The 12,440-nt window shown below is 40.3% G+C and overlaps 1 protein-coding gene across 2 annotated transcripts in view; it reads left to right on the plus strand.

Moving 5' to 3' along the window:
* Positions 1 to 12,440, plus strand: part of LOC109061813 (LHFPL tetraspan subfamily member 4 protein-like) — an 80,494-nt gene that overhangs the window by 59,633 nt on the left and 8,421 nt on the right. Inside the window, exons 2-3 of one of the 2 annotated variants that reach the window (XM_042725762.1) lie at positions 1,892 to 2,128; positions 5,262 to 5,278. In XM_042725762.1, coding sequence (XP_042581696.1) covers positions 1,892 to 2,128; positions 5,262 to 5,278 — 254 coding nt within the window. The remainder of the gene's footprint in view (positions 1 to 1,891; positions 2,129 to 5,261; positions 5,279 to 12,440) is intronic. The other variant, XM_042725763.1, reaches the window with a different exon arrangement.

Genomic DNA, 12,440 nt, shown 5'->3' on the forward strand with positions numbered 1-12,440 from the left:
AGTTTTACCATGAAGCCCTGGCACTTAGTGTTCTGCATTGCGAAGCTGTGAAATTCTTTTGTGTGAAGAACAGGCCTACAATTTAAGTGATTATTAATAGAAAATCCTCTCTGCTCTGCCTGTTCAGTTTACAATACACCCACAAATTTCCCATTCATGTGGAAATGCATCACACTCATCACCATAAGGAAAAAGGAGGAGTAAAATCTGTGCATAATTGGTCCTCGTCTGCATTGTTGTTGTGCCAAATTTGAATATAAATGTATATAAATTTGAATATATATATATATATATATATATATATATATATATATATATATACACACACACACACACACACACACACACACACACACAAATGACGTTGGATTTTTACAATTACAAAAATTGTTTCTAGGTGAATTTTAGGATCTAAACGAATTCATTTAGTCATTTATTTTGATATATGTTTTTATGTTATTTGTAAAAAGTTTTATGTATTTTACTAAAAATAGAACAATGTAGTAAAAACAAATGGTATGTATAATTATATGTATTTACAAATTAAGCTATTACAGACTTTTTTATTTGTAGAAAATTTTAATATTGTTAGCTCATGTATATTAAATAATTTTTAAGTCACTTTGGAAAAAGGTTAATGTATGAATATAAATGATATCCATGTTTTTTTCCTTATGCAAAAATGTTACAAAGGAGGGCATGACCAAAAAAGCACTGGTTGTGTGATATACAGGCAGTCCACTGGATTGCACTTGTTGTCTGGAAATCTAACCAAAATAAATAAATAAATAAAAATCTTGATTTTTTTTTTCCCTAATCTATGACCTTGGTTTTAAAATGTAAATATATTCCAATTTGTTACTATAAAATACAGTACCTCACCCTTTATAAATGAGAAGAGCCTTGATGAAATTTTGCACATCTCTTTTTAGGTTGTTTCTTACAGGTATAACATTACGGAGTGTCTATTTACACTTAGTACAAATAGCCCGCCTTGTTGGCTGAAGCTATTTACACTAACTCCGCCCACCAATGTGTGATTTGGCTAGTCAACACTACAAAAGACAACAGACAATTGTCAGTTTCATTGGCGCAGATGGTAAAACGTGACGTATTCATGAAAATAAAGTATCAGGTAGGGTTAGGATAGGTGTAGGGAGGGCTTTGTTGTCCAAATAAGGTGGCATCCATTTAATCATTTGAATTAAAATTACAATTTGCACTCAATAGTGTAAAATAGCATCTATCGCTAAGAAAATGTGCAACTTTCACTTAGTGTAAATAGCATCTATTTCTATTTGCACTTAGTGCAAATAGATGCTGCCATAACATTAATGCATCCTTCCTAATTATTTAGGAAGGTTTTGAAGTGGACCTTCAGTATCAGTCGTTTTCAGCCTTGTTTGACTTGCTGTTTATGTCCTTTGTTTCTCTCACTCTCCATCTAGCAGATACAGTTATGCTAGAACCTTGTAACACTTTATATTGCAGTGCCTGTGTGGTGTACTATTAATAATTAGTAGTTATACTAAGTATGAAGTACAATCAGCTGCAAAAAAAAAAATAATTACACAATAAAAATTTAACCATGTAACACAGTAGCACAGTATTTGTTAAGTTACTTATTACTTACTGCTGTTTAGATGTACAGCAACATGAGCACTGTAAAATAGAAGGTGACCAACTTTTCTATATGGTACTGTTTAGATTTATGGTTAAATTATTAATTTGTCTTAATTTATATGTAACTAGTGTTTGTATATTTTACACATGTACTCTGACCACTGTTTCTTTTTAATTTATTTATTAATTTATTATTTTTTTTTTTTTTTTTTTTTTTTTTTTGTGATAAAATCCTTTGTCTCAGTCTCTCAACTTTGTCTCTTGGCAGCTGTTTGCCTGGTGCTGGGCTGTTTGATTTTCCCAGATGGCTGGGACGCAGAGGTCATCCGGGACATGTGCGGAGAGGAGACAGGAAAGTACACACTGGGAAACTGTTCAGTGCGCTGGGCTTACATACTGGCCATCATCGGCATCCTAGATGCTCTCATCCTGTCCTTTCTTGCTTTTGTCCTTGGAAACCGCCAGAACGACTTTATGCATGATGAAATCAAGTCTGAAAATAAAGGTGAGAGGTGGCCTACAGATTTTTAATCAATTAATTAACTGGTTATTGTTTGATGTGACAAAACAGTCGCAGTGTTGCTGTGGATTTGTTTAGGATGCCATTATTTTGTTAGCTTTGTTTTGGTAACTGATATGATGTGTAAGTAAGCTTGAGTGACTGGAGATATTTACACTTGGCCATCATAACTAATCAGTCATGAAAAGACCAACTGTAAGTGTCTTCCAAGACACATTCAAGATGTACTGCAATCCAATCTTCAGGATGTATTTCAGATGCAACTCTTTCAAATGGAAAAGCATCTGCTTGTTCATTCAACATATGCAAGTTTACTCTTTCCAACTGGGAGTATGTCGGCATACAGAAGATTGGTAGCCCTATAATTCACACATGAGTAAGATATGTTGGGTGATGTAGCAACTGCAAAACTCAAACATATACTGCCATATGGACAGAAAAGAGTCTTATTATTATAACAGAAATTAACTACTTTTAGCTTCATTAGCACAGGAAGGGGCTGTTTTGTGGCCACACATTTATGAAGCTAAACATTAATAGAAAAGACTCAATTGCAAAACATTCCGAACAATCAAAAATGCATGAAATGGCCAGGTGTAAATACCACTCTGATGAGTGCATACAGATGTACACAGTATGCTCATAAATATTTGATATCTTAAATCAGACTTTTTGACAGCATTTTCACATTTCCTCATCCTGTGAATGCTTTTACAACAATCAATAATCGGCCAGAAAAAAAAGAGAGAAAATCTGAGGAAGAAAAAACGCCCCCAATTCATTTATAGCATTCCAAATCAACTGGGGAAGTTGTCATGGTTACATGTCAGATTCCAGGAAGATAAGAGGATCTGCTGTTTTCTCCCCAGCAGCTTGGCACTCCAAGCTGTCGTGGCAAATACATGTTCTCCATCAACCTTGCTCTCTGCTAATTAATTTGGAAAGAAGGTACATAAGTGATGATGACAGGAGGAAGAAAAATGTGTGAGTTTGTGTGCACAGCATCTGTGATATCTGGGGCATAGGTTCTGAAAAATCAATACATACCTTGTGGGAGGTTGCCAAACTTCCCCCACTTTCCATGTGTTCTCTCTGCCTTAAATCCATTCTACTGTACTCCACCATCTTATTTGACACCCAAAAATAAAGCTTTCATTAAATTTCATTCATTAAAATTCATTCTTTGACATGGTCCACCACATGCATTCTGTTAATCTAATGTTATAAAGACTCTTCCTGGGCTTTAAGACTATGCACACTTATATAAGGTGTATTAAAGTGAGATCCAATTGTGAACATACCATTAACATTAAATCTTAACATCTTAACATTAAACAGTATAACCAGTGGAAATGAGATTAACACCGTATGTACAATTGGATATTTAATAATTAATGTACAGCTTTCAAAGCAAGTAACTGTGTGTCGCTGGAAATTCAGTATATACAGGAATGGCAGTGTATTTATTTTTATTTTGTGTTTTCACAATGGAGAGCAGTCTATTGATGTGTGATAGAGATGTGGACTATGCACCTGAGAGCTGTGTTGCTTGATGTAATCTATGGTTGTCCACAACTGATCATATGAGGATAATTCTTATAATGAAATATAAGACATTTTTGAGGGAGTGTGCTGGCTATATGGAGCCAGAATATATGCAGTGGATTAATCTGAAGTGGAGCAAGCAAATACAAAATGAAATGGATAGACAAACAAACTTCCATTTTCCACTGGCTTTGCATCAAATGTTGTGGAACTATGAAGGTAAAATGACGTCATAAAGATTTGCATACGCAGGGTAATATTTATGCAGATACTAGACTTTCAAGTATATTCAAAATTACAATATAATATTACAATAAACTAATATTTCATATAGCCTGTTGAGGAAGAGAAGGAAACTACACAGCTCGAAATTCAGTAAGAACACATAGCCTAATGGTACACAACTTATAAAATATCATGTTTTAATTAAGTTGTTATTTATTAAAAAAAAATAATTTACTGTATGTGTATGTTAAAAGTACCATTCCTGCAGCAAGAACTATTTTGAACTAAATGAAGATTAATGTCTTGGCGTATTATGTGTTTATTGAACCAATCAGATAAGAGTAAATGAAGAGTCAGCGAGAGGTTCATTTGATTGGCTACAAGAAAAAGGTGGACCCGCCCTCCCCCTCACGCTTGCAAAACTCAGTTAGTGAGAGAATCATCCCAAAATTGTAAGCGCAGAGAAAAGAAAGACAGAGCTGTACATATCGGGTTATTTCGTATTATAACTTTTTGCCCCACAAGCACAAAATGTCATTTAGACATTTGCAACAGTTTTTGTTTTTTTTACACATACAGATTGGTTCTATGCAGTCAATCCATTTTGCAGTTCCTTAACTGTTGTTTTCGTTTGCAAATCACAATCTTTTGGCGAAAAATAAACGTGCCAAAAGTGTAAGCGCAGAAAAATGGAAGTCAGAAGCATGCAGATCATATTTATTTTGCTTTAGCATGAAGCTGCAGTTTCACAATACATGAATTACACTTACAAGTAACAGTAAAATGCTGCAAATATTTTTTTCTTATGCTTGAAACGCGATTTACACCTTTACAAAGCTTCTCTTGCGCTTGCAAATTTAATTTACGCTTACAGTCTTATGTACACTTCCACAAATATTACCCTGCGTATGCAAATCTTTATGACGTCATTTTTACCTTCATAGGAACTCCATCCTATATTGTCTTGGCTCAATTTAACCATTGTAGGTCTGCTTGACGGGCTCAGTAAAATGTTCCATAAAAAAAAAAAAAAAAAAAAAAAAAATCTGTATCACTGGTTTACTAAAGGCGAGAAAAAGGCGAGTGCAAAACCACCAGCACTTGCATACAATTAATCAATATAACAGCAGGACAATACGAAAGATAGTGACAGTTATTTGGACTGCACATGATAATGAATAATTGACAATGACTACAAGCACTGATACACTGATATAGATTTCCACTGTCTTTGTATTCTTCTTTTGAAGGATTTGGGGGAAAATCCAGTTTTAAAACTGGTAAATAATGCAAACTCTCTACACAGCACACACCTTACTAAACAATCACTTCTATTCTGTCTTCACAGATTTGGCAGTATCCAGGGTAAGTCGCTCTGCTGCTGTGACTTTTGTGCTTGTGTGGTCATGTAAAGTTGTTGTGGCACAAACATTAGTCTTGTAGTATCTCCCTGACTGTATGTATTTTCTGTTGTCATAGTTAGCAATTATCTTACTTTATAAAATCCCCATTTTTGCAGACATATACTAATTTATAAATGTCATTTATGTGACATTAAAAACACATTAAAAACACAAAGCATTACAAGACATTTATTATTCAAAGCAGGTAAAAGACTGCACGAAAAGGTGCATGTGTCAAAAAGCTTTGTTGGCAAGCATGGAAGCAAATATCTGGCCTACCATGTGCAAGACAATTTATTACAAAACATTTTAAACTGAACCCTGATAAAAGAACTGAACAAATGTTTTCCATGCTAATCAAAGTTGGGTGTTTCTATACAATAAATCTGGAGAAAGAGGCATTAAAAAACAACAACAACAACAACAACAACAACTATTCTATGTGCAGTTAACAACTCTATATTAGGCATAGTTGGTACATCCGATTGTTGTGTATACAGTCAGATGTGTATGATCAGTTGCAGTGTTATCAGAATGGTATTAACAGCAGTTCCCTTTCGAACGTTCACTCATGTTATGTATGGGAAAACTCCCTTTTTCCTTTCTGCTGAAGCCTGATTTGTTCACGTTTGTGTAGCTGCACAAACCAATGGCACTTTAGCCCGCCAAAGCCGCTATATAAGTCGGCCCGCAGAGCCATTCATCAGATCAATTCTCCTTCAGCAACGAGATCATCTCTTTGCTGATTCTTCTGCAAGAAAAAGCCTGGGAAGAAGCTCCAGCTCTGCTCACCACTGTGGAAGAAGTCGAGAAGCAGGGACGAAGCATCACTGCAGGCATCCGGCATCTGAGCAAAAGAGCAAATATCCTAAGAGCAAATTTTCAGCGCGTTGTTCCAAATGTCGTGCTGCGAGTGTGGTTAGTGGAAGGGACCCTTGCATGATCAAGACGGGCACAGCGAGTGCACCGCCTGCCTCGGCCGTGCCCACGCAGAGGCTGCGCTCGCTGATGGCTCGTGCTCTTTTTGTGAGAGCATGAGCCTTTCCCGTCTGCGCTCGCGGATCGCCTTGTTCCATCAAGGCGATCCCCTCCGCCAGACCGTCCCGTCTTTTTCCTCCCCTAAAAGGAAAAAACAGCGGGGTAGTGGATTGTTTCTGGTGGGCTCGGGCAGTGTCACATCGGCTCAGCGCCTGCGTGCCCCGCCCTCCCCGCGTCCTCTCATGCCGGTGTGCTTCTCGCATGAGGACCAGCGCCCCTTTTCAACTGCGAGTGGGCTGGTCTCATTCAGCGTGTTCGAGGAGGATGTCGTCATTGATGACATCACCACCGAAAATTCTGTATCCTTGGCGGCGTCAGGAACGGAGGATTGGGCTGATTCCGGCAAGGAGCCCGAAGCAGCTCCTCCCCCTTGAGTGCCGAGGCTGAAGCCAGATGCCGAGCTAATCCGCGTCCTCGCGAAGGCCATGGAGGATCTGGGCCTCGAGTGCTTACTGGCTTAATGGTTTCTGCCAGAGACCCGCCAGCAATCCTCCCATCAATGTCCAGCCCCGTTCCTACCAGACATCCATGACGAGCTCACTAAGACATGGCAAGCTCCCTACTTGGCACGGGTGAAACCCTCTACTGCAGCAGCTCTCACCACCGTTGACGTCGCTGACGAAAATGGATACACAAATCTTCCCCCCCTGGAGGGAGCGATCGCCACACATCTGTGCCTGCCATCTGCTCTCTGCTTAAAGGGCCATGCAGCGCATCTATCTAAGCCCTGCAGGACCACCTCGGCTATCGCCAACAGGGCTTATGCAGCAGCCAGACAGGCCGGTTCACCACTGCACACAATGGCGATCCTTCAGGTGTTCCAGGCCAAACTTCTGGATTTCGGATTTCGGCGGATCGGTCCCTGACTATTCAGCAATCGATGGCTTCCCTCAAGCCGGGGTCGACACGCCCCCTGAGGGTTTTTAAGAGGCTGCTCGGCCTCATGGCCGCTGCCTCCTATGTAACTCCGCTGGGCCTGCTCCACATGCGGCCCCTCCAATTTTGGCTAAAAGCCCGAGTCCCGCCCCACATTTGGCGGTTGAGGAAATTTCCGGTCAGGGTGGACCACCGCTGTATCGAAACTGTGGCCCCCTGGAAGACCACTCGCCTGTTTCAGACAGGAGTGAGGATGGGCGTGGCCTCCAGAAGGAAAGTGATCATGACAGACACGTCCAACTCCGGGTGGGGCGCGCTGTTGGAGGGCAATCCGTCTGGTGCCTCAACGGGAGTCTGACAGGCTCCCAGTGAGAGTAAGCAACACCATTCTTGAGGCAAGGGCACCGTCCAAAATTGGTGCTCTACATGGCAAGTGGACACGGTTTTATGTAACGTGTCCCATGTGCTGACTTTTCTATGGATAAGGGGCGCCACCCATCCACACTCAAAGTATATGTGGCGGCCATCGCAGCGACTCACTCTCTCAAGGCCGACCATTCAATGGGCAGAAACAACTTGGTCGTTAAATTTCTGAAGGGCAAAGGGGACTGAATCCTCTTCACCCTCAGACTGTGCCGTGCTGGGACCTATCCATGGTCCTAGGGGCCCTAAAAAGGCCCCCATTTGAGCCGCTCAGTTCGGCTGACTTGCAGCCCTTATCGCTTAAAAGCGGCCCTTCACCTTGCTTTGACGTCGGTTAAGCATATGGGTGACTTACAAGCGCTGTCGGTCAGCGCTTCGTGTCTGGAGTTTGGGCTCAATGACTGCAAGGTCATTTTGAAACCGAGACACAGCTATGTTCCTAAAGTGCTCTCTACTCCCTTAAGGGCACAGGTATTATCCCCATTGGTGCTCCCCGCTGCTGACGGTGAGCAGGGACCAAACACTCTCTGCCCTGTGAGGGCTCTGAGAGTCTATGTGGAATGTTCTTAACTGTTTAGGCAGTCTGAACAGCTGTTTGTTTGCTTAGGAGGCCACCAGAAGGGTCAGTTACTAAGCAAAGACTGTCTCACTGGATTGTTGATGCGATAGTTCTGGCTTACGCATCAGAAGGACTGGAATGCCCTATTGGTGTGAGAGCCCACTCCACAAGGGGAATGGCCTCCTCATGGGCGTGGTCCAGCGGCATATCTATCAGTGAGATATGTGCAGCCGCTGGCTGGTCATCGCCGCCCACTTTTGCCAGATTCAATAACTTAGATATCCCCTTAGATGCCCTGCAGGCGCGGATTCTATCTGTTTAAACCTCCCATGTGGGTAGTAATTTCTCATGCCCTCAGCTAAGCTCGGGGCGGAATATTGCCTAGGTCCCTTAGGTCATAACGTGAGTGCATATGACCTATGCCTAGGTCATAATGTGAGTGAATGTTCGAAAGGGAACGCTTTGGTTACTTAATGTAACCTCGGTTCCCTGAGATAAGGGAACGAGCGTTATGTCACTTGCCGCACTACAAGCTGCATGAATCGATGATCGTCACTTCAGTCGAATGATCTGATGAATGGCGCTGTGGGCCAACTTGTATAGAGGTCGGCCCCGCCTCCTTTGGCGGGCTAACACGCTATTGGTTTGTGCAGCTACACAAACATGAACAAATCAGGCTTCAGAAGAAAGGGAAAAAGGAGTTTTCCCTTACATACCGCTCGTTCCCTTATCTCAGGGAACCAAGGTTACATTAAGTAACCGAAGCGTTTTCCTCCACAGCAATCTCTGTGTAGGGTCATCTCTTCGAGTGAATGGAACTCTTAAAGGGGTCATATGATGATGCTAAAAAGAACATGATTTTGTGTAATTGGTGTAATTAAATGTGTTTATGTGGTTTAAGGTTAAAAAAACACATTATTTTCCACATACTGTACATTATTGTTTCTCCTCTATGCCCCGCCTTTCTGAAAGCATCGTTTTTTACAAAGCTCATTGGTCTGAAAAGCGAGGTGTGCTCTGATTGGCCAGCTATCCAGTGCTTTGTGATTGGCCAAATGCCTCAAGCATGTGACAGAAATGTTATGCCCTTGTCATACTGTGATGTGTGTCCCAGTCAGAACACCGGCGAGACAAGACAAAAACAATAAAACCCATTACAAACAAGCCATTTGTTGCATCCAGTGGGGACATAATTATGAATTGTAATGACTTATACTTTGTTTTTACACGTTGCATCGCACTGCGCTGCGTAAACATAAAACCATGTCTGCATTTGTGATCGGAGAAACGACAAACAACAAGCTCTACTCTACCCCAGCAGTTCTCAATTACAGTCCTTGCGCCCCCCAGCTCTGCATATTTTGCATGTCTCTCTTTGTTAACACACCTGATTCAGATCAGCTCTTCAGAAGTGAGCTCCGTGCTTGAACTGTGTTCCCATTGACATGGTCCCTACACAGTGTTCATTGCTCCCTACTCTCTGCGCAGGAGAAATCTGTTGAAGTTTACCTCACTTCAGAACATTCATTCATGGATTTGCGCTGCGCAACGTCTTCACACATGGACAAGTGTGACATCATATACCTCTGTAAATAAATACAATTAAAATTCACGTCTCGCACACTTCAATGCACTTTGAATGGAACAAATACATTCGCTTCGAATTGGAATCTTGGCGGAATATCCTGTGATGTCCACTTCGCAGAACACTTACATTCGAATAGAACAAATGTCTGAAGCCATAAGAGAAACATACAAAATGTGCAAAGCAGGGGGGGCGTGAGGACTGGAATTGAGAACTGCTGCTCTACACTGCTCAAAACACGCATTTGAATCATCGGTGGCAAATCCTATTACCGTATTTTCCGGACTATAAGTCACACTTTTTTTCATAGTTTGGCTGGTCCTGCGACTGAATGCAAACAAAATGCCCCCAAAAAGTAAATCCTATTCTGCAGATTACAAACTGTAAAATATGGTAAAATATGCAGCCGATCTGATAGGTTACAGGAGCACTAAGCAGCATAGAGCGCCCTCTCGTGGATGTGGACGGTAATGTTTTCTCTTGGCTCTTGGTTCTAAATAAATGCGACTTATATATGTTTTTTTCCTCATCATGACATATTTTTGGACTGATGTGCCTTATACTTAGGTGTTATTTATAGTCCGAAAAATATGGTACATATGTAAATGTACTTACAGATTGTGAGTCAGAACAGCCAGCATTGTAGCCTTCTCTCCCAGGATCAGGAAACAGTCCTCCATAAAATGTGCTGGGCACTAAATATTTGGGTTGAACTGTTCTGGAACTGTGTTGTAAATAGAACTTAACCAATGATTTCTAGTTGTGTCCTCTTTTGGAAAACCAAACAAAGTATTTTCGCTTTCACAACGAAACAGCATCTCCACAACATGGCGCCGGCAGCAACAGCGAGAATCAAAGTTATGCCTTCTTTCTTTGCGTGAACATTTGAGCGGCATTATGCAAATCTTCCCACATCATGACTTAGACATGTGGGGGCGTGTTAGAATGAACCGTTTTTTTGGGGGGGGGGTTGACTCTTAGCTTTTATAAATAATATCTCTTTGGGTTTGAGACTTAGCATGTAGCTCTAATCTGATATTACCAAGGAGCTTCTCACTTGAAATATTTTCTGATCCTGTCAGCTCTAACATTAATGAAGTAATAATAGTGTTTAACACTCCCTTGTTGTGTCCTTTTGTGTTTAATTTCCTTGGCAGTGGCAGACCTATCTGCAGTTCAGGTAGAGTAGTCACAGTTGGGCCCACAACAACCAAGCTCTTTCGCATTGTTTACATTCACATTTGATCCAACTTTGTTATTAGAAGGGTCTGAAAAAAATGTCTGATCAGTGGTGTAGTCCTAATATAGGGGTGTAAAGATAAAAAAAAAAAAATGTAAAAAATTAATTTCACGTTTAAAAAAAAAATACATAGCATTTGTCACTGAAAAGAAAACTACTGGTTTTGCACTAATGCCTACATTCCTAGTTACACCACTGAGTCCTACAATCCTCTCCCAATTAAAGCACAGCCTCATACTTCCAGCCTAAGGAATTATTGTAAATTCATTCTTGTATCTTTTGTTACAAAGTTGAGATGATGTGGCCCACAGACATAATAAAGGCATCTTAAAGAAAGTTTCTAGTATCTGCACCTGGCTTCTCATGTTAGAAACTGATCCTGAGTGACATTTTTGGTTTAATAAATGTGACCTCTGGTAATCCTAGATATACTAAATTTAAGAAAGGTGTATAATAAGGAGTGCAGGTTTAACACATTGCCACAGAGTTAAAAATGTAATATGCATTGGTATATGGCAAATTATTGTGTGATCCATCTTTAGATTACTTTAAATTGCATTCACTCCCAAAACCCACAATGATTTATTATGACTCGTGTGTGTAATCTTATTTTTGTTGAATTGGCTGATTCTTCCAGATGAGTCATCAGAAAGTGCTATTATTAAAACAGCAAACAAGACAGTGAACTTCCATAGAGGCCCAGTCCAATGAATGTCTGTAAATGTTTGTGGGATACTTTGATGTAGTCATAAAATATTTGTCATTCACTAAAAACAACAACAACTACTACTTGACAGTACTTTCAGAATAGAAAAAGGATATAGCATTCATTAGGGAAGTGGTTCTCAAATCCAGTTCTGGGGTACATGCGTAAGCACAGATTTGATCTTAGAATGTGTGTACAGTTAAATCCAAGCCAACATTCAGATTTATAAAAAGTGCTTAGTGTCAAGTCAGGGTCTAAAGCAGATGTACACAGATTTCATTGTTCTAGTTTTGCAGGTATTTGGAAATGTAAAAAATTCTTGCAGCTCACCATTCTCAAGGAAAGGATTTGAATTCTGTTATGTTAATGACATTAATTAGCTGCCATTTACAATGCGGAGATCTGAAACCATCCAGCTCCACACAATTTCAAGATCATTTGCGATTTATACATTTCACAACTGAAATAGGGGCATATGTTTGTTTTTGTGCATACAATTGTTCTTTGAATCACACCTACACACATTTGGGAAATGACTATAAAATCAAATGTAGGAGAGATTCTACATAACATTTTAAAAATGAGGCACCTGGTGTCCCACCAAACTGCACATTTTATATGTCTCTTATCTGATGCGCTCAGTTCAGTTCATGGTGCTCTTTGCTAATGAGCCGATGATGTGAATCAGCTGTGTTAG

This window comes from Cyprinus carpio, chromosome B6 (assembly GCF_018340385.1).
Source record: "Cyprinus carpio isolate SPL01 chromosome B6, ASM1834038v1, whole genome shotgun sequence".
Taxonomy (NCBI): Eukaryota; Metazoa; Chordata; class Actinopteri; order Cypriniformes; family Cyprinidae; genus Cyprinus; species Cyprinus carpio.